General features: G+C 48.4%; 1 protein-coding gene across 8 annotated transcripts in view; it reads right to left on the bottom strand.

Moving 5' to 3' along the window:
• PLEKHA6 (pleckstrin homology domain containing A6) overlaps positions 1–11,191 on the bottom strand; it is a 150,653-nt gene extending 139,462 nt beyond the window's left edge. For all 8 annotated transcript variants that reach the window (XM_021063215.1, XM_021063221.1, XM_021063220.1 and 5 more), the window contains exons 1-2: positions 10,370–11,191; positions 2,576–2,652 (exon numbers count right to left, since the gene is read on the bottom strand). In XM_021063215.1, the coding sequence (XP_020918874.1) occupies positions 2,576–2,652; positions 10,370–10,452 (160 nt within the window). In that variant the 5' untranslated portion in view covers positions 10,453–11,191. The remainder of the gene's footprint in view (positions 1–2,575; positions 2,653–10,369) is intronic.

The following is a 25,289-nucleotide window of genomic DNA, read 5'->3' on the forward strand; positions in this document are numbered from 1 at the left end:
ACTGGGTCAGAATCATAAATAATCCTGCCACTGTGATGTGCCTGGGAAAGAGGCCAGCGTGGATTATGTCCCCTGCCTTTTCCAGCAACTTCCCGCCACACTGCCCTCTCTGCCCAGGCAACACCAAAAGTGCTTATATTCCTGCCCAGGCGGAGTGCCCGCTAAGGCAGCTGCCCTCCCAGCAAGCTTCAGGGGCATCTTAACTCCTTCCCAGCCTTGGACAACCAGTTGGCTTCAGCCAAAAATGAATCGGCTCACAGGCTGGTACACATCTTCCAGCCTTACCTAGGGTCATATATTGAGATGGATGGACTCAAGCTGCACGCGGAAAGTGGCAACACCAGGCCAGAGGAAGAAAATGGTCCCAGCCTTGGGAGCAAGGAGGCCTGCTTCAAGTCAAAAATATGAGAGTGACAATAACAATAGCGGTCACCATCCTACGGTGACTCTCGAGTAATCTGCTACAACCTTCCACGGTTCCTGATCCTGTCCCCATTTTACAGATGGAAAGGCTGAGTCACTGGAGTTCCCATCACAGCTCAGCAGTAGCAAACTCAACTAGTATCCATGAGGATACGGGTTCCATCCCTGGCCTTGCTCAGTGGTTAAGGATCCGGCGTTGCTGTGAGCTGTGGTGTAAGTTGGCAACTACAGCTCTGATTCGACCCTTAGCCTGGGAACCTCCATATGCCACAGGCGCGGCCCTAAATAAACAAGAACAACAACAAATATGATGCGTCTCAGAAAACCACTTGCTCAAGACCACACTGATAGAAAGTCGAGCCAAGATGTGAGCTCACGTCTCTCTGCCTCTAGAACTTAAGCATTTAACCCGATACCGCTTTGTTCTTACTAGCTGAGTGGCCTTGAACCAGGCACTTCCTCTCTGCTCTTCCATTTCCCTTCCTTTAAAATGAAGGAGTCAGGAGTTCCCGTTTTGTGGCTCAGTGGTTAACAAAGCCGACTAGGAACCATGAGGTTGCGGGTTTGATCCCTGGCCTTGCTCAGTGAGTTAAGGATCCGGCATTGCCATGAGCTGTGGTGTAGGTCGCAGACACGGCTTGGATCCTGCGTTGCTGTGGCTCTGGCATAGGCCGGTGGCTACAGCTCCGATTCGATCCCTAGCCTGGGAACCTCCATATGCTGTGGCTGCGGCCCTAGAAAAGACAAAAAAAGACCAAAAAAATATTTTTAAAAATTTCAAAATCAAAAAAAAAATAAAATGAAGGAGTCAGACTCCATGATCCCCGAAGTCCCTTCCAACTCTAAAATCACAGTGGTTCCAGTCCTAAGTCTAAAACAAAGTAGCCTCTGAGCAAGTCAACACCTCGACACCATGTGTCCAGCAGCGCTGCTCTGCCCCATGCGTGGCCAGGACTCGTGAGGTTGGGTGAAGGGCTGGAAGGCCAGCAGTTCTCAAGAGTGTCACTCTTACCTCTCCCCTTACTGGTCTACGATGACAACCTGAAGAGGACAATGAGTTGTTCACTTGAAGCACCCCCGGCCATCCAACTCCTGTCAGTTTAGAATGAAATCATCTTTGCCTAGATGTGTCCCATCTTCTGCACTAGCCTGCTGTGTCCCTGGAGTCTCTTTCATAGCAAGCGATCAGTATTGGTCCTGTCCCCTTTTCTTTCATGTTCTCCCCACTGTGAAGGCATTCCCACCAGTCATGTGGGATTATTTAAATTTAATTTAGTTAAAATTAAAAAATTAAGGGAGTTCCCGCTGTGGTGCAATGGGATCAGCGGTGTCTTGGGAGCACTGGGACACAGGTTTGATCCCCAGCCTGGCACAGTGGGTTAAGGATCCGGTGTTGCCGCAGCTGTGGCTTAGGTCAAAACTGTGGCTCAGATCTGATCCCTGGCCAGGGAACGGCATATGCCATGGGTGGCCAGAAAAGATGGGAAGGGAAGGGAAGAGAGGGGAGGGGAGGGAAGAGAAGAGAGAAAGAAGGGAAGGGAAGGGAAGAGAGAAGGAAGGAAGGGAAAAGAGAGAAGGAAAGGAAGGGAAGAGAAGAGAAAAGGAAGAGAAGGGAAGGGAAGAGAGAAGGGAAGGGAAGTGGGAAGGGAAGGGAGGAGAGAGGGAAGGGAAGGGAGAAGAGGAAAGAGAAGAAAAGAGAAGAAAGAATTCAGTTCCTAGGTCACACTAATCCCATTTTGATTGCTCAGCAGCCGCACGTAGCTAACAGGGGCTGTACTGGGCTGCACAGAAAGCACTTTTCCATCACAGCGTAAAGTTCTACGGTACAGCGCTGGGGGCGGGGATCTGCCCAGTTCAGGAGCTCTTAGATGGAGCGGATCGTCTGACTGAGCAGGGAGCTGAGAGAGGAGTAAGATCTTTGTAGCCAAAGGTTGGGCCCAGATACTAATCACAGGGCTGGAAGCTTGACAAGACCTCGAGGTGAGCATCAACTCTCTTGCAGGAGCCCCTAGATGGTGAGCCAAACACTTAGCTGAGTCCGTCCTTGGAGAAAGGAAAGTCAGAAGCAAAGTCAGGGCAGGGGGTTCCTACAGCCACCTGAAGCCACTGCCTCCTCTTGGATCACACAGTGGGGGACAGACGAGATCCTTACCTGGGCCGGAGGAGTGTCCACTCTGGATGGGTGATTTCGTCCCTGGGTGCACCCAGCTGGTTGACTTTTCCTCATCACTAGAGAAGATCAAAAAGAAGGGGTTAGATACAAGAGAGGCTTCCCTGAGCAGGACCCCATCTGCACGTTCACACCAATACTTGACTGTCCGATCCCAGACACCTGGTGGGCACCCAGGCTGCCTTCATTCATTCACATTCACAGAGCATTTACTGAACAGACTGACAGATTCAGAGATGAATAATCCCAGATCCCTGACCTCAAAGAATGTCTAAACCACTAGGAAACAGATATGCAAAAAGATACTGGGAAATACGGTGTGGTAAGAGCTGTAATTCCTACACATCTATGCAAAGAGAGCATTATACCACCAGAGAAAGGAGCACTCCCTGGATAAGCACTCCCTGGATAAGGATGGGGAACAGCATGAAGGCTTCACTAAAGAGGTGACATTCCAGGCGACGGGTGAAGTCGTGTGGGAAGCGCACAGCAGGTCCTTAACTGGCAACTTCTCAATGGATAAGACAGGAGGGAGCTGGGTAAATCAACAGTCCTGGAGCATCTGCAGTGCTAGGAATTTCACTTTATGAATCTTAGTTCCCTCACTTTGGAAATTTCAGTTTATGAATCTGAGGTTCATTCAGAGAGGTTATGTAATTTGCCCAAAGTCACACAATCAATAAGCGATGAAGCCAGGACTCAGAACTAGATCCCCCTGAAAACCAAGTTCTTGGAGTTCCCATGGTGGTGCAGCAGGTTAAGAACCCAACTAGCAGCCCTGAGGATGTGAATTAGATCCCTGGCAGGTCTCGCTCAGTGGGTTAAGGATCCGGCGTTGCTGAGAGATACGGCTTAGGTCCCAGATGCGGCTCCGATTCGCCCCCTAGCCTGGGAACTTCCATATGCCATGGGTGCAGCCTAAAAAGACAAAGGGGAAGAAAAAAAAGAAAAGTTCTTTCTAGCATTTCACTCCCAGCAAGGTGGGCTCCCCAGCAGTGCAGATCCTCTGGGCTTTAGTTGCAAATTAATCCTTCGACCTTTCTCAACCCCTCACCAACCAAGGACATCAATTTCCCTGAGCCAGATGTACATGGAGGAAACGACTCCCAGATCATGCGTATCACCCAGGCTCCACTCAATGCTTTAAAACTAAGTAACACCTTAATTAATATAACAAACTCCACTAAGAAGGATGCCACTAAATTTCTACTAAAGTAAGATATACAATAAACTGCACATATTTCAAATGTACAATTTTTTTTTTTTTTGTCCTTTTAGGGCCACACCTGCAGCATAAGGAGGTTCTCAGGCTAGACGTCAAATTGGAGCTGTAGCCGCCAGTCTATAAACCACACCATGGCAACACCAGATTTGAGCCGCGTCTACGACATACACCACACAACTCACAGCAATGCCGGATCCTTTAACCCACCGATCGAGGCCAGGGATCGAACCCATGTCCTCATGGATCCTAGTCGGGTTTGTTACCACTGAACCATGATGGGAACTCCTAAAGCGTACAATTTAATAAAGTTTTGACATATGTGTATACCTGTGAAACTATTACCAAAACCACCCAGAATTTTTTGGGGCCCCTTAGCAATTCCTGCCTCCTACCCTGAAGCTCTCATCATCCTCCCCTGCCCCCAGCAGCAGCTGAGCTGTTTCCTGTTACTATAGATTCGTTTGTAGCGTCTAGAGTTTCTAGTTTCATATACATGGAATCATATGAACTAGGCTTCTTTGTCTGACTTCTTTCCACCTGTTCTTTCTTCCAGGTTAGTAATTTATTCCATTGTAAGATACACCTCGCGAGCTCCTCCCCCTCACCTGCTGATGGACATTTAGGTTGTTCTCAGTTTGGGCCATTAACAAATGAAGCGGCTTTGAACACTTGTGTCCAAATCTTCATGAGGACCTATGCTTTCTTTTTCTTTTTGTTTTAATTTGTTTTGTTTTGTTTTGTTAGGGCCTCACCGTGGTATATGGAGGTTCCCAGGCTAGGGGTCCAGTGGGAGCTATAGCCACCGGCCTACACCACGCCACAGCAACTCGGGATCCGAGCCGCGTCTGCAACCTACACCACAGCTCATGGCAATGCCAATCCTCAAGCGAGGATTGAGCGAGGCCAGGGATCGAACCCACAACCCCATGGTTCCTAGTTGGGTTCATTAACCACTGAGCCACGATGGGAACTCTGATCTCTGCTTTCTTTTCGCTTGACTCCACCTGCTGCAGGAAGAGAGTTCCAACCTGACCCACCCTCTGACAAAGAGATAAGAAACAAGCTGTGCTCACCATCGAGATGTGTGACTGGGGCTTTGGTCCTGGGAGACAGCGGAGAGGAAGCGAAGAAGGGGAAATTCAGCCCTTACACCTCCTCTTCAGCAGCCCTGAGATTTCTGGCCCTGACCCCTTCCTCCTCCCACACCATTGGCCCCTTCAGATGTCACATCTCTCTCTACCCTGCCTGAATGTCAAGGGTCACAGAGTCACAGGGTCACAGAGGTAGGCTCACCCACCTTTCCCCCAGCTTCTCCTTCCTCCTGTCCTTTCCGCACCCTCCTCTCATCAGCCCCCGACCCAGAGCAATGCTGTGGCAGACTGTCTCCACTCCAGCTCTGGGCTGGTGGGGAAATTGTGGAACCAGGAGGACTGGGGTCACTGCAAATCCACCAGCTAGAGTCTTCTTTGGGGGCCCCAGTCAGTTGCCACGCAGAGCATTCTAAGGCTTTCCCATCAAGCTCAAGTCTCATGCCTGCCTCTCCTCCCCTCCCCCATTCTCAATGCATGATCTTCTCTCACTCAAGAGAAATAGAAACCATTAGGCAGGAGTTCCCATCATGACCCAGTGGTTAACGAATCCGACTAAGAACCATGAGGTTGTGGGTTCGATCCCTGGCCTTGCTCAGTGGGTTAAGGATCCCGTGTTGCCGTGAGCTATGGTGTAGGTTGCAGATGCGGCTCGGATCTGGCATTGCTGTGGCTCTGGTGAAGGCCGGTGGGAAGGCCGGCGGTTACAGCTCTGATTCGACCCCTAGCCTGGGAACCTCCATATGTAGCGGGAGTGGCCCAAGAAATGGCAAAAAGCCACAAAAAAAAAAAAAAAAGAAAGAAAGAAAAAGAAACCTTTAAGCAGGAGCTTCCCCAATAGAGCCAACCTCCCCACCACACCTCTCCATGCTCCTGCCCATCTCTATCTTGGAGAAAAGGTGGCCTTCTCCCACTGAAGGTCAATCCCTCAGCGTAGGTCACAGTCCCCAGCATTCTCCGCTTTTCTAGACCCTTCTTATGTTGAGTACAGTGGACCTGTATGCTTCCCTTTCCTCTTCAGGTCATAACTCTAGCCCCTACTCCTATTCATGTTTTCTGGTCTGAACCCTCTGCCTCCCTTTCTTTCTTTTCTTTTCTTTTTTTGTCTTTTTTGTCTTTTTAGGGCCGCACCCACGGCATATGGAGGTTCCCAGGCAAGGGGTCCACTCGGAGCTGTAGCCACCGGCCTACGCCAGAGCCACAGCAACAGCGGATCCGAGCCACATCTGTGACCTACACCACAGCTCACGGCAATGTGAGATCCTTAACCCACTGATCAAGGCCAAGGATTGAACACGCAACCTCATGGTTCCTAGTCGGATTTGCTAACCACTGAGCCATGATGGGAACTCCTGCCTCTCTTTCAACGTCACCTCCCCTTCCAGCTTCCTGTCTCCTGTTCCTCTCCTTACTGACCAAATGTCCCTTTTAGGAACCAGTTCCTTCGAACTGTCCCCACTTCCAGGCCTCCCATTCACCAATCATCTACAATCTGCTTTGTGTTCCCAGCCCTCCCCTAAAACCAGTTTCCTAGAGGTCATTAAACACCCCCTAGTTCCTACATCCGTTAAACACTTTCCAGACTTTTTTTTTTTTTTTTCCTGTCTTTTTAGGGCCGCACCCAAAACATAGGGAGGTTCCCAGGCTAGGGGTCGAATCAGAACTACTGCTGACAGCCTACACCACAGCCACAGCAAAGCGGGATCCGAGCCAAGTCTGCAACCTACACCACAGCTCAAGGCAACGCCAGATGCTTAACCCATTGAGTGAGGCCAGGGATTGAACCTACAACCTCATAGTTCCTAGTCGGATTCGTTTCCGTGCGCCACGACAGGAGCTCTCACTTTCCAGTCTTAAGCTCACTTGGCTTCTCCATGGTTGATGATTCCTTCCTTCTTATCATCTCGTCCTCGCCATCTGGGGGGCACGCCACCCTGGCCCAGGCAGTGCCCACCTCTGCACCCTGGGTGTCCTCCATCCTGGCCTCTCTTCCTCTATTCTTTCCTTAAATTCAGTGCTGCCTGGGAACCCTCCTGTCTTCTCCCTCACACACTCCCGAGTGGTCCCAGCTTTACTGGATGACTCCCAAGCCTCTCTCTTCAACCTCTATCCTGCACACCCAGCTGCCTGTAGGAATCACTTCCTGATGTCCCATGGGGATCTCAAAGCCAATAATTCCCTGCCAAACCTGTACTTTCCCTAAAACCTATTTCTCTTTCTACACTCCTGGTTTCTGTCAAATTCAAGTTAAAAATTCTGAGCTCTATCTTTGGTCCATCTTTTCCCCTCATTCCCCAATATTCAGGGAGTAAATGGACACTCTCAATTCTACACTAAAGATGCCCCCATCTCTCCCTCCCTTCCCTCTATTATTGCTGCTTTAATTCAAGTCTCCTGGACTTTGGCAGTTGCCTCCTAACTTCTCTCCGTACCTCAAGTTTCTCCCCTTGCCTCCTCACTCAAATCATTACCCGTGCAGCTGCCAGAGATCCTTCTAAAATACAGATCTAACTATGCCACGCCTCTGTTTAAAATCTCCTTTGGGGAGTTCCCCTCATGGCTCAGCGGTAACAAACCCGACTCGTATCCATTAGGATGCAGTTTCAATCCCTAACCTTGTTCCGTGGATTAAGGATCCAGCATTGCCGAGATCTGTGGTTTTGGTCATAGACACAGCTCGGATCTGGTGTTGCCGTGGCTGTGGTGTAGGCTGGTGGCTACAGCTCCGATTGGACCCCTAGCCTGGAAACCTTCATATGCTGCGGGTGCAGCCCTAAAAAAGCAAAAAAAAGAAAAAAGAAAAAGAAAAAAAAGAAAGCATTGGAGTTCCCACTGTGGCACTGTGGTTAACAAATCCGACCAGGAACCATGAGGTTGCGAGTTCAATCCCTGGCCTTGCTCAGTGGGTTAAGGATCCGGCGTTGCCGTGAGCCATAGTGTAAGTTGCAGAGGCGGCTCGGATCCCATGTTGCTGTGGCTCTGGCGTAGGCTGGCGGCTACAGCTCTGATTAGACCTCTAGCCTGGGAACCTCCATATGCCACGGGAGCGGCCCTAGAGAAGGCAAAAAAGACAAAAAAAAATGAAAAAAGAAAAGAAAAAAAGAAAGCTTAGGTCCACAGGAAGACTTGGACACAAGAGTTGCCAGGCATTGTTTGGATCCCGCATTGCAGTGGCTGCGGTGTAGGCCGGCGGCTACAGCTCCGATTTAACCACTAGCCTGGGAACCTCCATATGCTTTGGGTACAGCCCTAAAAAGACAAAAACAAAACAAAACAAAAACTCCTTTGGTTTCTCATTGCCTACAGCATCAAGTTCAAATCCCTTAATTCAACACACGAGGCCTCTCAGAAGCTGCCCTTTCCTACCTGTTTGGTTTTTTTTTGGGGGGTGGTCTTTTTTTTAGGGCCACACCCACAGCATATAGAGGTTCCCAGGCTAGGGGTCTAATCGGAGCTGCATCTGCAGCCTACACCACAGTTCATTGCAATGCCTGATCTTTAACCCACTGAGGGAGGCCAGGGATTGAACCCGCATCCTCATGGTTACTAGCTGGGTTTGTTACCACTGAGCCACAATGGGAACTCCTCCTACCTGTTTTGCTTCATCTTCTGCAACAGTCCAGCCACCTCCATCACCTCTATTGGACCTCTCAGAATGTTCTAGATAATCTGGGCTCTGGCCCATTGGTGCTCGCTGACCCACGGGCCTCTACTTCAAGGCCCCTTTCACTCTAGTCTCTCTCCTCAAGAATCAGCTCTAATATCTTCTCCTCTGGGAGGCCTCTCCTCAACTTCTAAGAGAGTGTTAGTTCTTTCTTCCTTGTGTTCCTACACCATCATGCAAAAGCCTCTGCAATGTACGCTATGATTTCGTGAGTATTTATTTGCGTTTTCTCCCTACCACCTTCAAGGAAAAACCTATAGCCTATTGTTTTTATCTCAATACCTAACGCTGCAGCAGACAAATAGTGGATACTCAATAAATGTTGTGGTATGAACAAAGCAAAGAAGCTGGAAGGCAAGTAAGAAATTGGCAAGAAAGACGAGAAAAACCAAATTAACCCCTTCATCAGAATCCCGGAGAAGCTTGTGGAAATCCAGATTCCAGGGCCCAACCCTCAATCTTTTGACTCAGAATCTTTGGAGGCAGGGCTCAGGAATCAGCTTTTTTACTAAGTTCTCGGGTGATTCTTAGGAATTTTGACGTCTCAAACCACTGACCAAAGGGACTCCAGTTTTAATACTGGAGACGTTCTGTTATTTAAGAATCTGACCTAGGGTCAAGAACTTTCGTGGAGTTAATTTCTAAGACAGTATAATTACAACATCAATCTTGATCACGGTGACGATAACTATAGAAGAAAGGCCTCCAGCAAATGTGGAAACAGCAACACCAACAAGAAACCACTGGCTGCCTGCACTCCGGCAAAGGCAGTTTGGTACAGGGCAGAAAGCAATGCACTAAATTCAGTGGGTTCTGAGCTTGGTCCCAGCTCTGATTAACAAGTGGTTTTGTTTTTTTTTTTTTGTTTTTTTGTTTTTTTTTTTCAGACAAGTGCTCTCAATCTCTGCAGACCTCACTTCTGTCTGAAACACAAGGAGGGTGCATCCAAGCTTCCTTTCAGCTCTAAGGTCCTGTGAGTGGCTGTCTTGAGGAAGGCAAAACCCATTACGTGTGGGTAATGGTTCAGAATGCTGTGCTTCTAGACCCGCTATAGAAGAAGAGATTTCTATCCTGGCCAAAGATGCCTATAGTAGAAGTGGGCCAAAATAGCACCAGCAGAGCCACTCTGTTATAATGAGATTATGCCAGAGTCATTTTGGCTTATGAAATTAATATCACAGCACTAATATATTACTGAGAGCTGCAAAGCCTCCTTCTCTCTCAAGAATGCCAAATGTACTATGAGCATCTTCTTCCCCTTGACCACAGCCCCATAAAGAAAGGAGAAGGGCTGCCACCTGGTGAACCCTGAGTCCTGGGGTGAAGGAATTCAGGGAACTGGTGGGTGGTTAGAGGCAGAGTCTCCTGGTATGTTGTCATTTATTCCACATCTTCGGGTAGCAAAGGGGCGGTGGGCACAAGAAAGCAAGAACTCACGCCTGGCCCTTTCAAGTGGCTGAAGCGGAAAGGAAAAAACTGCAGGCTGGCCACCAGGTCTAGCCTTCCTCCTCAGGGTCCCCCAGTCCGTCTGTGACCAGGAGAAAGGGGAAGGCCAGCACCTGCCCTGCCCTGCCTTTCTCAGGGGCAGGGAATGCTGAGCCTCTGCTGGACTTTGACCTACTGGGGAAAAGGCGGGAGACACATTCAAACAGGCACAGTGATAAACTTATTAGTCATGCCTGCTGTTCCTGCCACCGCTCCCCCCCCACCCTCTCCTGCCAGCCCCCAGCCCTGCTGCCTTTCAAGTTGAACAACTTTTTTTAAAAAAGAGAGAGAGAGAATGAGACAGATCCACATACTTGATGAAGAAGACTCTCCCACCGCGGTCAACTCCGTAGGTCCACCGGCCGGGCAAGTCCAGCCAGTCAATCTCATCGGCCATCTCGGTGTCCCGCAGCCCCTCTGGCTCTCTGCCCACCCGGGCGCCGGGCTGGGGGCGCCGACCACGCACCCCCCCCCCCACTTTCTGCTCCTCCTCGAGGCGGTGATGGGGGAGGGGCCCGATGCGGTCCAGCCTGGCCCGCGGCGTGCCTCCCGGCTCCCTGGCAGGGACTCTGGCCTCTCACTGAAGGCAGCTGGCCGCCAGCCGGGCAGCAGGGAGCCGAAGACTTAACCCTGGCCGGGCCGAGCGAGCTCAGCGTGCGAGGCGGAGCCGGCCCCAGACACCTCCTGCCTCCGGGAGTCTGCGCTCCCCTCCGGACGTCTCCTTAACTTAATGACCGGCAATTAGCGCATGAGTAATCCTGCCGCTCCTCTCGCCGGGACTGCTCACCGGCAGCGCCGAGGGCTCGGTCCCCTCTGCTCCCCGCGGCCGGGCAGCCGGCGGGGCCGAGCGAGCGGGAGCGCGAGCCGGAGGATCCCTCCCCGAAGGGAGCAGGTTGCCGTGTGCGAGCGAGGGTGTTGCCTCCGCGCTCCCAGCTCCAAGCCTGCGCTCGACCGCCGGTCGGGCGAGCAGAAGGCGGAGCCCAGCGGCCGCTCCGAGGGTAATTCACAGCCGGGAGAATTCGCCGCAGCCCGGCGGGAACCCCAAGTCCCGGCGATGGGCGCGGAGGAACCAGTTCGGCTGAAAGAGCTTGGAAGCACGAACCTGAGGGACATGTCCACCCACTGACCGGAAAAGGGGAAGTGAGCAAACCTGGTTCTACTTGGCGGGAGGTTAGTAGAGGAACAAAGGTCAAATGCAGGGAAGGGTGACACGGGTGAAAGGAGCAAGGGGCCCCTTAAGATGTCAGCCTAATTAGTTAAACCAGCCCTTACCTTTCTTTCTGAGCGCTTCCTCCAAGAAGTTGGCCATGACTAAGAAGAATCAGGGTGAGACCTTAGAAACACTCAGAAGACGGCATCTTTTATATCCCTGATCCCTAATTTACACCGGAAAACGAAAGAGCAAAGGAAAAAAGAGAGAGAAAGGAGGAAATGTGTCTTGTGTATAGAATACAGGTTGCTGGCATTCAATACAGGCATATGAAAAATGGTATTGCTGGAGCCCATGGGTCTGCAGTCCCCGGTCTGTATCAAAGTTGGACTCCAGGCAGCTTTCTCAATTTACCCAGGACCTGCCACTGGGGCTCCGAGTAGATGCACACTGTTTGAACCCTTGTGTCAGACCCAAGGGAATAGTTAGACAATAGGAGAGACACCTGTCTTTGAAGGAAGCAATGTGTCGCATGGCAGTTGGCTAGTGTCTGCTGCGTGAGCACACTTATTGTAAGCATTCTAAGGGATTTAATGCCTGTTCCACTTCGGTAATTTCTACTCATCCCTTCAGGATCCACCTACGTGTCACCTCCTCCTGGAAGCCACTCTGATTCCACCCCAGGTAAATTTACATGTCCATCCTCTATGTGTCACGGAGCCTTATTAGTAACGCTACAAGGGAGTTTATCACACTGTAATGCGATCCTTGGTTTACTTACCTGTCGTCTTCAGGGGCGCTATTTTATTCATCTTTTTAGCCCCGGCATCTACCTGGAGCACCTGATTCATATTTAATGAAAGACTGATACTGTCGTAGAAATGGCCCTTAACTCTAACCATAGTCCTGTACTTTTGGACCTTATTTGGGGGCCTGATAAATATAACCATCAGCAACATCAGGGTGTGTGTGTAGGGAGAACTTTCTGGAAAAAGAAACAACTAGTGAGCCTTCCCAGGTATCTCCAGTGCTCAACCTAGACGGTGTAAAGTGTATGCATCTGATAGATAGTGAAGCCAGAAGATGCCACAAAGAACATATTGGCCAAGCCTCTTGTTTGAACCATGAGAAACAGAAGCACAAAGAAGGGAAGGGAAGGTTCCGGTCACTGAGCAAGGATCTGCCTCCCCAACATCCAGGCCAGAGCTCTTTCCATGACATCATCCTACCTCCAGCACTGGAAATTCACTCTGCCAGCATATACAGCTGAGTGCTGGCTCCAGGTTTAAGTTGAGTCCGTTCTCCACATGCAAAGGGAAGCAAAACCCCATAATATGCAACTCTTTTCTCCTTTCTCAGATCCTAAGTGTTTCTAGTAAAGAAAGCTGCATTTGATGGTGAAGCAGAGCCGCACCTGAGAAGCTTAGGTGAGGATCCCCTTCCAGTTCCGGAATTGGGGAGGGTGGGAGGGTCAAGGGGTCAGACTCTTTGCCTGTCCCAGGCACCCAGCCTTGTGAACCACCTGCAAGACTTATCGCGATGATAAGGCACCTGCCCACCCCTGTGATATCAGAGGATCGGAACCTCCAGAATCACTGCCAAGATGCCTCCAGGGAAAATACCAGCAACCAGTGCACTCCCAGTCAAACCTGAGCAACCAGTAGGGGCAGCTTCTTGGGCTGAAGGTGGGTAGAAATAGGGGACAAAAAAATGACATATGTTTGGAGTTCCCATCATGGTGCAGTGGTTAATGAATCCGACTAGGAACCATGAGGTTGTGGATTCAATCCCTGGCCTTGCTCAGTGCGTTAAGGATCCGGCGTTGCTGTGAGCTGGGGTGTAGGTCGCAGACGCAGCTCAGATCCCGAGTTGCTGTGGCTGTGGCATAGGCTGGCAGCTACAGCTTCGATTTGACCCCTAGCCTGGGAACCTCCATATGCCGTGGGAGTGGCCCTAGAAAAGGCAAAAAGACAAAAAAAAAAAGACGTATTTTTGAAAATATGTATTACATCACTGTCTTCTTTGAGGAGCAAGGGTTTACGCTGATTTCTTCAAAAGATTTTTGTCTTATCTCTAATCTAGCCTGGGTTCTTTGAACATTTACCTAGACCAAAAAAAAGAAAGAAAAAAGAAAAAAGGCCAGTGGTTGAGATTTTGAATTTTTTACTCACTTGAAATAAATCATTTGGGACGGAAACGCTATAAAATTTGGTTGTGATGATTGTTGTACACCTACAAATGTAATAAAATTCATTAAGTAATTAAAAAAAGAAAACAATGGAACAACTTAAAAGCTTATTTAAAAATAATCATGTTTTGACAGAATGATAAAAATCTAAATACAAGATTCCTTAACAAAAAAAAAGAAAGAAAGAAGAAATCAGATTTGAAAATATTTTTCTGGGAGTTCCCATTGCGATGCAGTGGAAACTAATCCAACTAGTATCCATAAGGATGCGGGTTTGATCCCTGACCTCACTCAGTGGGTTAAGGATCTGTTGTTGCCATGAGCTGTGGTGTAGGTCGCAGATGAGGCTCGGATCCCTCATTGCTGTGGCTGTGGCTGTGGCAAAGGCCGGTGGCTGTAGCTCTAATTCGACCCCTAGCCTGGGATCTTCCATATTTCATGGATGCAACCCTAAAAATGCAAAATATATATATATTTTTTTTCTAACTGTGGTGTATTCTCACCAATGACAATTTATTTATTATTTTAATTTTTTGGCCACACCTGTGGCATGTAGAATTTCCCAGGGCAGGGACTGACCTATGCCACAGCTGTAACGAGAGCCACAGTAGTGACAACACCAGATCCTTAACCCCCTGAGTCACAAGAGAATTCTTCACCAGTGACTTTTTACATTCTAGTTCTTGTTTATAAATTATGATCAGGATTAATACTGCTAATAAAGACATTTTAGCAAAGAAACTAAAGGCAATGAAGAAAAGGAGTAGAAAACTCAAATAAAAATAGCTATTGATTCAACAATTATCTGGAAAGTGATATTACCTGGAGGGTGATATGTTGAAAAGAAAACCGTACATGCTTTGCAATCAAGTCAGAAATTTAGCTGTTTGTTCTTCCCTTACAGCAAATTTTATTTCTTTAAAAGGGAACAAACAGATCCGTGTGGCAGTGTACGAATGACTAGAACATGAGGTTGCGGTTGTCCTGCCTTGCTCAGAGGGTACGATCCGCGTGTGAGCTGTGGTAGGTGCAGACGCGGCTCGATCCGCGTTGCTGTGCTCTGTAGCTGTGTACAGCTCGATTGCCTACCTGGGAACCCATATGCCGGGACGGCCAAAAATAGCACAAAACAACAAAAAAAAAAAAAAAAAAAATAAAAAAAAAAAAAAAAAAAAAAAAAAAAAAGGGAACAAACCATGGGAAAAAATGTATCTGTAATATTTGTAAATAATTGTGATTCTCTCATACATTTTGAGACCTTAGATTAGTCACTTGAATATTATTATACTGCTGGTTTGATTCCAGTGGGAGGCTGAAAAACAGCCTCCCAAAAGTTGCCCATGTCAAAGCCCTGGAACAATGACCTTGTTTGGATTTAATTAAGATAAGGATCTGGGAATTCCGGTCATGGCTCTGTGGTTAAGGAACCCAACTAGTATCCATAGGACAAAAGTTTGATCCCTGGCCTCACTCAGTGGGTTAAGGATTTGACACTGCCATGAGCTGTGGTGTAGATTGCAGACACAGCTCAGATCCCACGTTGCTGTCGCTGGCCTTGGTGTAGGCTGGCAACTGTAGCTCTGATTAGACCTCTAGCCTGGAAACCTCCGTATGCCATGGGTGTGGCCCTAAAAAGACAAATCTAATAATAATAATGGGGATCTGGCAATGAGGAGATTCTCCTGGACCATTTGGGTGGGCCCTAAATTCAATGACACATGTCCTCATAAGAGAAAGGCAGGGGGAGATTTGAGATGGAAGAGGAGGAAGTGATGTGACCACAGAGGCAGAGGTAGGAATCAAAGAATGTCAGTTACCAGAAGCTGGAAGAGGCAGAGACGGATACTCCCCCAGAGCCTCCAGGCTCTGAAGTGTGAACCCTGTCAACACCTCCATGTCAGACTTCTGGACTCCAGAACTGTGAGAGAACAAACATTTGTTGTTTTAAGTCACCCAGTTTGAGGTAATTTGTTATAGTAGCCATGGGAAATTAACACAGTACCCATAAGAAAATCATTAGTTAATGAGGACTGAAATAAATGTCTGCTATTTTTACTTGTCCAATATCCAGTCTCCCGGAGTTCCCTTCATGGCTCAGTGGTTAACGAATCCGACTGGGGACCATGAGGTTGTGGGTTTGATCCCTGGCCTTGCTCAGTGGGTTAAGGATCCGGCATTGCTGTGAGCTGTGGTGTCGGTCACAGACTTGGCTCGCATCCCACATTGCTGTGGCTGTGGGGTAGGCCGGCAGCTACAGCTCTGATTCAACCCCTAGCCTGGGAATCTCCATGTGCCGCAGGAGTGGCAAAAAAAAAAAAAAAAAAAAAAAAAAAGGAAACAACATCCAATCTCCCTTCTTCTAGTAATAGCCCTGCCTTACCCTTTGACATCTACCTTTTTTTTTTTTTTTTTTTTTGGTCTTTTTAAGGCCATACCTGTGGCATATGGAGATTCCCAGGCTAGGGGTTGAATCAGAGCTGTAGCTGCTGGCCTATGACACAGCCATAGCAACGCCAGATTCAAGATGCATCTGTGACCTACACCACAGCCACAGCAATGCCGGATCCTTAACCCACTGAGCGAGGCCAGGGATCGAACCTGCATCCTCATGAATACTAGTCAGAGTTGTTAACTGCTGAGCTATGGTGGGAACTCCAGACATCTACCCTTCTGCCACTCTCAGCGCATGTGAGTAAGATGGGCCGCCCCCCCGACCCCAGTGCCATTGGTTCAGGAAAAGTCACATGACTCAGACCAGACCAATGAGATTCAATGTTAAGAGGATCCCAGAATTCTGAGGAAGAAGTCCTTTATCTCTGGGATTTGAAGCTGGAAGTTATCATTTTGGTGCTGCTGGGGTCTTCCTGTGGGGAAAGCCTACTGAAAGTGAAGCCAATACAGGACAAAGTGATGCCAGAAGATAAAGAGAGGCTGGGCCCTTCTATCCCATGAGCCCCAGGACCCAGCTTGCCAGAAGAGTCCCCACCTCTGGAACTTCAACTTGTAGCTGCCAATAAACACCCCTATTTGTTGCAGCCAGCTGGAGCTGGGTTTTTGCCCCTAAAAACTGAAAAAGTCCTGACCAATACAAATGGCACAGGGTCTTGCATTCCTCTTTCTTGTTGTAACCAGTGTCTCTTTGGAAAAGCCAATGGGATAACCACCTGCATTCACAGTGACTTGAAAATGCAGACTTTTTCAAGAAAACCACAATTTTATTTTATTTTTTTTTAATTTATTTTTTGTTGTTATTTCCCCCAGCACACTTTTTTTTTTCCCCACTGTACAGCATGGGAATCCAGTTACACATACATGTACACATAATTTTTTCTCCCATTGTCAAGCTGCGGTGTAAGTTTCTAGACATAGTTCTCTGTGCTACACAGCAGGATCTCATTGTAAATCCATTCCATGAACAATAGTTTGCACCCGTTGACTCCAAGCTCCCAATCCCTCCCACGCCCTCCCCCTGCCCCCCCTAAAACCACAATTTTAGATCAAGAAAAAGTCTTAGCGACCATCTAGTCAAAGTCCACACTTGACTAGAGTACTAGTCAAGGGTACTAGAGAACTCAGGAAAAGTACGCAGCTACAGAAGTTCCTCAGTTGGAACCATAGCTCAGGTCTCCTAAAAACCTAAACAGTTAAAAAGTTCTATTTCAAGGAGTTTCCATCATGGTGCAGTGGTTAACAAATCCGACTAGGAACCATGAGGTTGTGGGTTCGGTCCCTGGCCTCGCTCAGTGGGTTAAGGATCCGGCATTGCCATGAGCTGTGGTGTAGGTTGCAGACTTGGCTCAGATCTCGAGTTGCTATGGCTCTGGTGTAGACCGGTGGCTACAGCTCCGATTAGACCCCTGGCCTGGGAACCTCCATATGCTGCAGCAAGCAGCCCTAGGAAAGGCAAAAAAGACAAGAAAAAAAAAAAAGTTCTATTTCAAGACATTAACTTTATCATTTAATTTGGCCAAGAAATCCACAGTTACAGGGATATAACAGATTCCTCTGCTCTATAAAGGAATAACCACAACAGTAATTTTTATTGTGTGCTGGTGTTTAATTGCTATGTTAACCATCAGGCTAAGTCATCAGCCACTGTTGATTATTTTACAGGAAATAGGAAGCAGAGGAAAAGAGGGCAAGGGCCTCTCTGCTGGGATTAGATGGACAATTATGTAAATATGCAAGAGCCCAGACAAATTAGTTGCTTGATTAAAGTTGTGATTCCAGGGAGTTCCCTAGTAGCCTAGCCACTAAGGATCCAGTGTTGTCACTGCTGTAGCTTGGGTCACAGCTGTGGGATAGGTTCGATCCCTGGCCAGGGAACTTCCACATGCCATGGGCATGGCTGGAAAAAAAAAATGAAGTCATGATTCCATAAGAGTTTAAGAAAGGTGGGTTTTGTCATAAAAACTGCTGTACTGATGCTGGTAATCAGAGGATTATACAATCCTGAAGCTTCCCTACAGCCAGTTGAATTGCACTACACTGATTCCACAGATTTTTTTTTTTTTTTTTTTTTTTTTTTTGCTCTTTAGGGCCACACCTGTGGCATATGGAGGTTCCCAGGCTAGGGGTCTAATCGGAGCTGCAGCCACCAGCCTACACCACAGCCACAGCAACGCAGGATCCAAGTCACATCTGCGACCTACACCACAGCTCATTGGCAATGCCCGATCCTTAACCCACTGAGTGAGGCCAGGGATCGAACCCAAAACCTCGTGGTTCCTAGTGGGATTCGTTTCCACTGGGCCACAACAGAAGCTCCTATGATTCTACAGATATTTATTGAGTACCTTCTGTGAGCCCAGTATCCTTCTTCTAGGGATCCAGGAGTGAATAAGACAGAAAGTCCCTGCTCTCATAGAGTTTACATTTAATAAATATACAGTCTCAGAGGATGATGAGTCCATGGAGAAAAATGGAAAGAGTAAAAGGATAGGAGAGCAGAGGAGTCTGCTATCTTATAGTCCGCAGACTTCATACAGGGTTGGCAGAAAAGGCATTTGAACAAAGTCTTAAAGGAAATGAGAGAGCAAAACATGCGACATTTGGGGAAACATGTTCCAGGCAGAGGAAATGATCAGTGAAAAGGCCCTGAGGTAGTGTTGCTGAAACTTGGCCTCTGTCCACAGGTGCTGAAGAGAAACATAGAGACAGAGTGATGGGCAAAGGAAAAAAAAATTGCTTTATTGCTTTGCCAGGCAAAGGAGGCCATAGCAGGGTAATGTCCTAAAGACCTTGCCCTCCCTTGGGAGAGAAAAGGAAGTGGTTTTATAGTTTGGGAGTAGAAGATAGGGCCACTGATAAGGATCAAGATTGAGGCAAGCTTTCACTCTTCTTCAAAGTTGGTGTTTAGTGGCCCCAGGACTGGTTCTGGTGGTCCTCCTCTCTGGTTTTCTTTTTTTTTTTTTTTTTTTTTTTTGTCTTTTTAGGGCTGCACCCACGGCAAATGGAGGTTCCCAGGCTAGGGGTCTAATCGGAGCTGTAGCTGCTGGCCCACACCACGGCCAAAGCAATGCGGGATCCAAGCCATGTCTGCGACCTACACCACAGCTCACGGCAATGCCAGATCCTTAACCCACTGAGCGAGGCCAGGGATCGAACCCGCAATCTCATGGTTCCCAGTCAGATTTGTTTCCACTGCGCCATGATGGGAACTCCTCTCTGGTTTTCATTTGTTGGGGGTTTTAGTTCTGCAGAAGACCTCAAAGATATTGTTATGTGTATTCTTTGAGGAGGAACCAGGACCCTGCCCCAAGGCTGCTCTGTGGTCTCTGGACCGCTCTTCCCTGGGCTCAGCATCCCTTCCCTTCCCTGATTAACAACTGTTTGAACCTGCCTTTTGGAACTCGGGGAAGGTCATGGAGGCTGAAGCTTATTCCCTAAAAATAAGAATCTGGGGACAAAGAAAGGCTTGTGTGTGCAGGAGCCCCACAGTGTCCTGCTTGGTTTCAGTAGGAATATTCTTGGTGTGTTTGTGAAATAATGAGGCCAGTGTGGCTGAAGCAAAGTGAGTGAGGGAAGAGAACCCTAGGAGATGAGGACTGGCGATGGAGGGGGAGTGAAAGGCCAGATCATTCCAGGCCACTCTAGGATGTGCTGTTATTCTTTTATTTTTATTTATCTATTTTTTTTTTTTTTTTTTTTTGCATTTTAGGGCTGCACCCTCGGCATAGGGAGGTTCCCAGGCCAGGGGTCTAATCAGAGCTACAGCTGCCAGCCTACACCACAGCCACAGCAACACCAGATCCGAGCTCTGTCTGCGACCTACACCACAGCTCACGGCAATGCTGGATCCTTAACCCACTGAGCAAGACGAGGGATCAAACCCTCAACATCATGGTTCCTCATTGGATTCGTTTCCACTGTGCCACGATGGGAACTCCAGGATGCACTGTTATTTTACATGAGATGGGGAACTACTGGAGGGTTAGAGTAGGAGTGATGTGATGGTCATGACTTCATGACTTTTGTAGAGGATCGTCCTGGCTGCTGTTTGGAACAGGGTAGAAACAGATTCCAGTTAGAAGGCTACCGCCGTCATCCAAGCAAGACATGATGATGGCTTGTTTCATGGGGTTGAGGGGTAAAAGCAGTGAGAAATGGTCAGATTCTGGGTATCTTTTGAAGGTAGAACTGATAGGATTTGCCTATAGATTGTAACTGGGCTGCAAGAGAAAAAGAACACAAGCACAGCATTCTTTCTCCTTGTGAGTGAGGTTGAGGCAGAATAGTAACTCAGTGCAGGAGCATGGGCTTCGATGCATTCTTTGATATGGCCATTGAATTAACATTTGTGGCTTAAGGGCTCCAGGGAGTAACATCCCCACAGGCCTTGTTTGCTATAGGGAGTGTACCTACGCCCAGATGGACATTAATCCCTAACCCCCTGTGACTCAGTTTACAGGAAGAGAAGGGCAAAGAAACCATGAGACTTAGGAGACATTTCCACCCCTAAGACCCCTATTGGACAAGGGCTGATAGAGGAAACTGGGCAAGGCCAATGGGAGAAACCCACACCTTTCTGGACCCCACATTGATAACCCTCCATCTTTAAGGGATAAAAACCCCTATAGGACAATTGGGGGAGGGGGGATCTTCTCCCCACTCCCAGCTGTCCTGGGAGCTGGTTGCTTTCCTATAACAAAGACTTTGCTTGCTTGCTGACTGTCTGTGCATAAAGTTCATTCTTTGCTGAGTGAACAAGAATCCGGTAATATCTTTCCAGCATCAATGTGAACATAACCTAAAACTCACTTCCAAGGCTCCCTTGTACCTGACTCCAAGGTATTTGGCCTGAGCACCTGGAAGGAAAGAGTTGCCACTGCCTGAGATGGGAGTAGGCTACAGGAAGAGCAGGGGAGAGCAGGGAAACAAGTTCAACTCTGAGCTGAAGATGCCTATGAGATACGCATGTAGAGATGCCAAGGAGGTGACTGGATATACGAGATCAGAGCCTGTCTCAGGAGGAGAGAGAGATACTTGGCATTTTTCAGTGGTTAGAGGAGTACCCATCGTGGCTCAGTGGTTAATGAATCCGACTAGGAACCATGAGGTTTCAGGTTCGATCCCTGGCTTTGCTCAGTGGGTTAAGGATCAGGCGTTGCCGTAAGCTGTGGTGTCGTTGCAGACACGGCTCGGATCCCCAGTTCCTGTGGCTGTGGTGTAGGCTGGCAGCTGCAGCTCCGATTGGACCCCTAACCTGGGAACTTCCATATGCTGCAGGAGCGGCCCCAGAAAAGACCAAAAAAAAAAAAAAAAAAAAAGGTGGTTAGCTGCTATTAATGCCATAAAGGAAATAAATGTAGGGAGGGAGGGGGCAGATATCAAGGGCTGAGAACCAGGACACACCACCCTTTAGAGGTCACGTGAATGAGAAAGAACCTGCACAGAAGACTGAATAACAAAGGGCTACTGCAGTAGGAGGAGAACAAAAGAGAACAGTGTCCTGGAAGTAAGCCTTGAGTGCATTCACATCACTCACCAAGAGGAGGAATATGCAAATGGCACTTGTGTTCTGTAAGGGCTGAGTTTAGGGTGGGTTCTGTCTGAGCAGGAAGAGACTTGTCCTCCTGCGTGAGAGGGTGGAGAGAGACAGCTCAGGTTATTTTTAAGTTGGTCTGAGAATGGCCCTGGGAAAATGATCGTTTTAGCTAATGAGCCCTTGCTCGCTGTAGAGAAGAGCGCCTGAAATGTGCTTCCTTCAGCTGCATCGCTCAAAGTCTTTGCTCCAGCTTCTCCTGGGACCGAGGCCAGCCCAAGATGGCTGTCTGACTCCTCCTGCCAGGACTGTGGCATGGAGCAAAGAGCTGCCACTGGCAGTTTCCCAGAGGGGGGAGGGGTGGCATGAAATAGTCCATCACTGGGTCAAGGCAAGATATGTAGGCTGGGTGGAGCCTGGAGAAACGGCCCAGGAGTCATCGCTGATATTTCTTCTCCGGTGTCTCCTGGAATCAGCAGCTTAGGCAACACGCTCTCTGCGCTGAGGTTAACGTCAGATCTGAGGGTTTTCTAGAGAATAGCAGCTCGTGCTGACTTTGGCACTTCCTAGAAGTGGCACGGCACTTCCAGTTCTGTTTAGCTCAATAAACTCACCAGGCGCTACCCCTGAAACTGTTTCAGCTTCTAGCTGATACCGGAAAGATGATACTGGAATCCGGGTTCTTGTTCACAGCAGTCGAAGAATGAACTCCGCGAACACACAGGCAGCAAGTAAGTAAGTTTTTATTAAAGGAAAGCAGATGGCTCCCAGGACAGCTGCGAGTGGGGAGAAGAGCCCCTTTCTCTATTGCCCTATAGGGGTTTATATTCCTTAAAGTTGGGGGGTACCAACGCAGGGTCCAGAGAGATGTGGTTTTCTCCCATTGGCTTTGCCCAGTTACCTTATCAGTCCTTGTCCAGGAGGGTCCTAGGGGTGGAAATGTCCCATCAGTCTCACAGTTTCTTTGCCCTTCTCTCCCTATAAACTGAGTCACAGGGGATTAGAGATTACTGTCCCTCAGGGCGTAGGTACACTCCCTCTCACAAACAAGGCCTGTGGGGATGTGACTCCCTGGAGCCCTTAAGCCGCAAATGTCAATCAATAGCCCTATCAAAGAATGCATCTAAGCCCATGCTCCTGCACTGACTACCTGAGTTAATATTCTGCCTCATAGCTAACCAGTTTCTTCTCCTCTTGTCAGTCACTTGCCAACCTGCTGGTCAGTCCTCTACACCAGCCTTTGGTTCAACGTCATCCTCTCCAACTCTTGTCTCCCTCTTACTGGGTAATTTTAATGCTGATGTGAACAAACTAGCCAATGTCCTAACCTCACAACACCTGAATTTCTGCCACACCAAGGGACATTCACCTCTACTCCAATAAGTTACTCACACCCAGGGCTGTTCCTCAGACTTCCTCATAACTCAGATTTGCTCTAAACTCGGAAAACATAAACTCCGATACTCTACTTTCTGACCACACTTCTGGTCTCGGGGAGTTCCCGTCGTGGCTCAGTGGTTAACAAATCCGACTGGGAACCATGAGGTTTCAGGTTCGATCCCTGGCCTCACTCAGTGGGTTAAGGATCCGGCATTGCCATGAGCTGTGGTGTAGGTCACAGATGTGACTCAGATCCCGAGTTGCGGTGGCTCTGGTGTAGGCCAGCAGCAAGAGCTCTGATTAGACCCCTAGCCTGGGAACCTCTATACGCCGCAGGTGCAGCCCTAGAAAAGGCAAAAAGACAAAAAAAATAAAGTTTTGGTCCCTTCAATACCCTCATTCCCTTCTTCCCTTTACACCTGTTCCTTGCCTTCCTACAGTACCTTCAGCCCCTTGAGTTTCCTCCTAATCTGTCACCAAAAGTCTTGTTTCACTTCCTGCAGCATTCAGCCCAAACTCAAGGCTTGTTGCTTCAATCCCTCCCTTACCAATGTCCAGGTCCACCTGTCCTTAGCTGTACCCACACTGAAAACTCCAGTCTGGATTAACCTGCCAACCTGTTTCTGCTCCAATGCCCAGAAAATAACATACCAAGCCATTGTAGGAATTAAATAAATCAACGCCTCTATCATTCTTGCTCTCCCGCCTTCACAATCTTTTGCTGTGTCTACAGTCACTCTCAGCAGCAGACCCATCATAAATTTCAAGAGAAAATAAGGACCATTAGAAAAGCACAGCCTTAACCAGCACACCTTCACTTCCATCTCCCTATGCCCTGTTGCAACCTTATCTTTATTTCTATGCATGCACCTCTCTTACCTCCTGTCCAAAACTAAACTTTTTCATGTCTCATCCTTACAAGTGTCCAGCCCTTACCAGTGCCTCAGAAATTTCACTCCATCAATTACCTCTTCTCCTATATATATTTATTTATTTGGCCATGCTCATGGCATGTGGAAGCTCCCAGGACAGGGATTGAACCCACACCACAGCAGTGACAGTGCTGGGTCCTTAACCCACTGAGCCACTAGGGAACTTTTACATTTTCAAGCTTTCCCTCTTTTCCACCTCTTTCCCTCAAGCCTATAACAAAGTTCAAGATGTATACTTTTTTTTTTTTTTTTTTTTTTTTTTGTCTTTTCTAGGGCTGCTCCTGCAGTATATGGGTGTTACCAGGCTGGGGGTCTAATCAGAGCTGTAACCGCCGGCCTATGCCAGAGCTACAGCAACGCGGGATCCAAGGCGCGACTTCGATCTGCACCACAGCTCACAGACTTCGATCTGCACCACAGCTCACGGCAACCCCAGATCCCCAACCTACTGAGCAAGGCCAGGGATCGAACCCGCAACCTCATGGTTCCTAGTCAGATTCGTTAGCCACTGCACCACGACGGGAACTCCAAGATGTATACTATTTTTTTAATGGTAGAACAACTAAAAACAAAACAAAACAAAACAGGCGTTCCTGTCATGGTTCAGTGGGTCAAGAACCTGACTAGTCTCTGTGAGGATGTGAGTTGGATCCCTGACCTCACTCAGTGGGTGAAGGATCCAGCGTTGCTGTGAGCGGTGGTGTAGGTCGCAGATGCGGCTCGGACCCTGCATTGCTGTAGCTGTGGAGTAGGCCGGCCGCTACAGCTCCGATCTGACCCCCAGCCTGCAGCCCTCAAAAGCTAAAAAAAAAAGAAAGAAAAAGAAAAAAACCCAGCCCCATGCCCACCCTCAACCCCAGCAACCTTATCATCACGCACTTTCTCCTTCCTTTCCCTTCAAGGAACGATCTCTGTTCTTGGTGTGTCTAATTCCTTACCTCCTGGTTACTCACGGTCTGATTTCTCTCCCCACAGCGCCTTGAACATGGCTAAAATTATTCTGGCAAAAATAAATACTCCCAGGTTGCCAAATTCAACAGACTCTTTTCAGGCTCACCTTAAGTAACCTTTCTGATGCCTGTGACAGTCAGTTCTGGCCCCCGAGCCTCCCTGCACGGGGTGCCCCTTTGTTTCAGCCCTCTAGGCCCCAGCCATCCTGAAAGCCCTACAGTCAGTTGACTCTCCTTTGCGCCTGTGATCCTCTCAGCCTGTTTTCCTCTTGTTTTTTCAATTCTTCTGCAAAACACAGCCCAGGAAGGAGCTCTACACTGCCGGGTGTCCTGTGTTTATCACTGTTGCAGTACATATCAGTATACGGGAGCTCAAGTGCATCTTCCTATCTCCCTAGAGACAGAAGCTCCCTGGGAGCAAGGACTGTTTTTGTTTATCTTTTTACGGCCATACCCTCGGTATATGGAAGTTTCCAAGGTAGCAATCAAGTCAGATACACCACAGCCACAGCAACACCAAGCTGCAACTGCAACCTACACTGCAGCTCATGGCAACACCGGATCCTTAACCCACTGAGCAAGGGCAGGGATCGAACCCATAAACTCATGGTTCCTAGTTGGATTCGTTAACCACTCTGCCACGACCGGAA

Source organism: Sus scrofa, chromosome 9, assembly GCF_000003025.6.
Source record: "Sus scrofa isolate TJ Tabasco breed Duroc chromosome 9, Sscrofa11.1, whole genome shotgun sequence".
NCBI classification, from domain to species: domain Eukaryota; kingdom Metazoa; phylum Chordata; class Mammalia; order Artiodactyla; family Suidae; genus Sus; species Sus scrofa.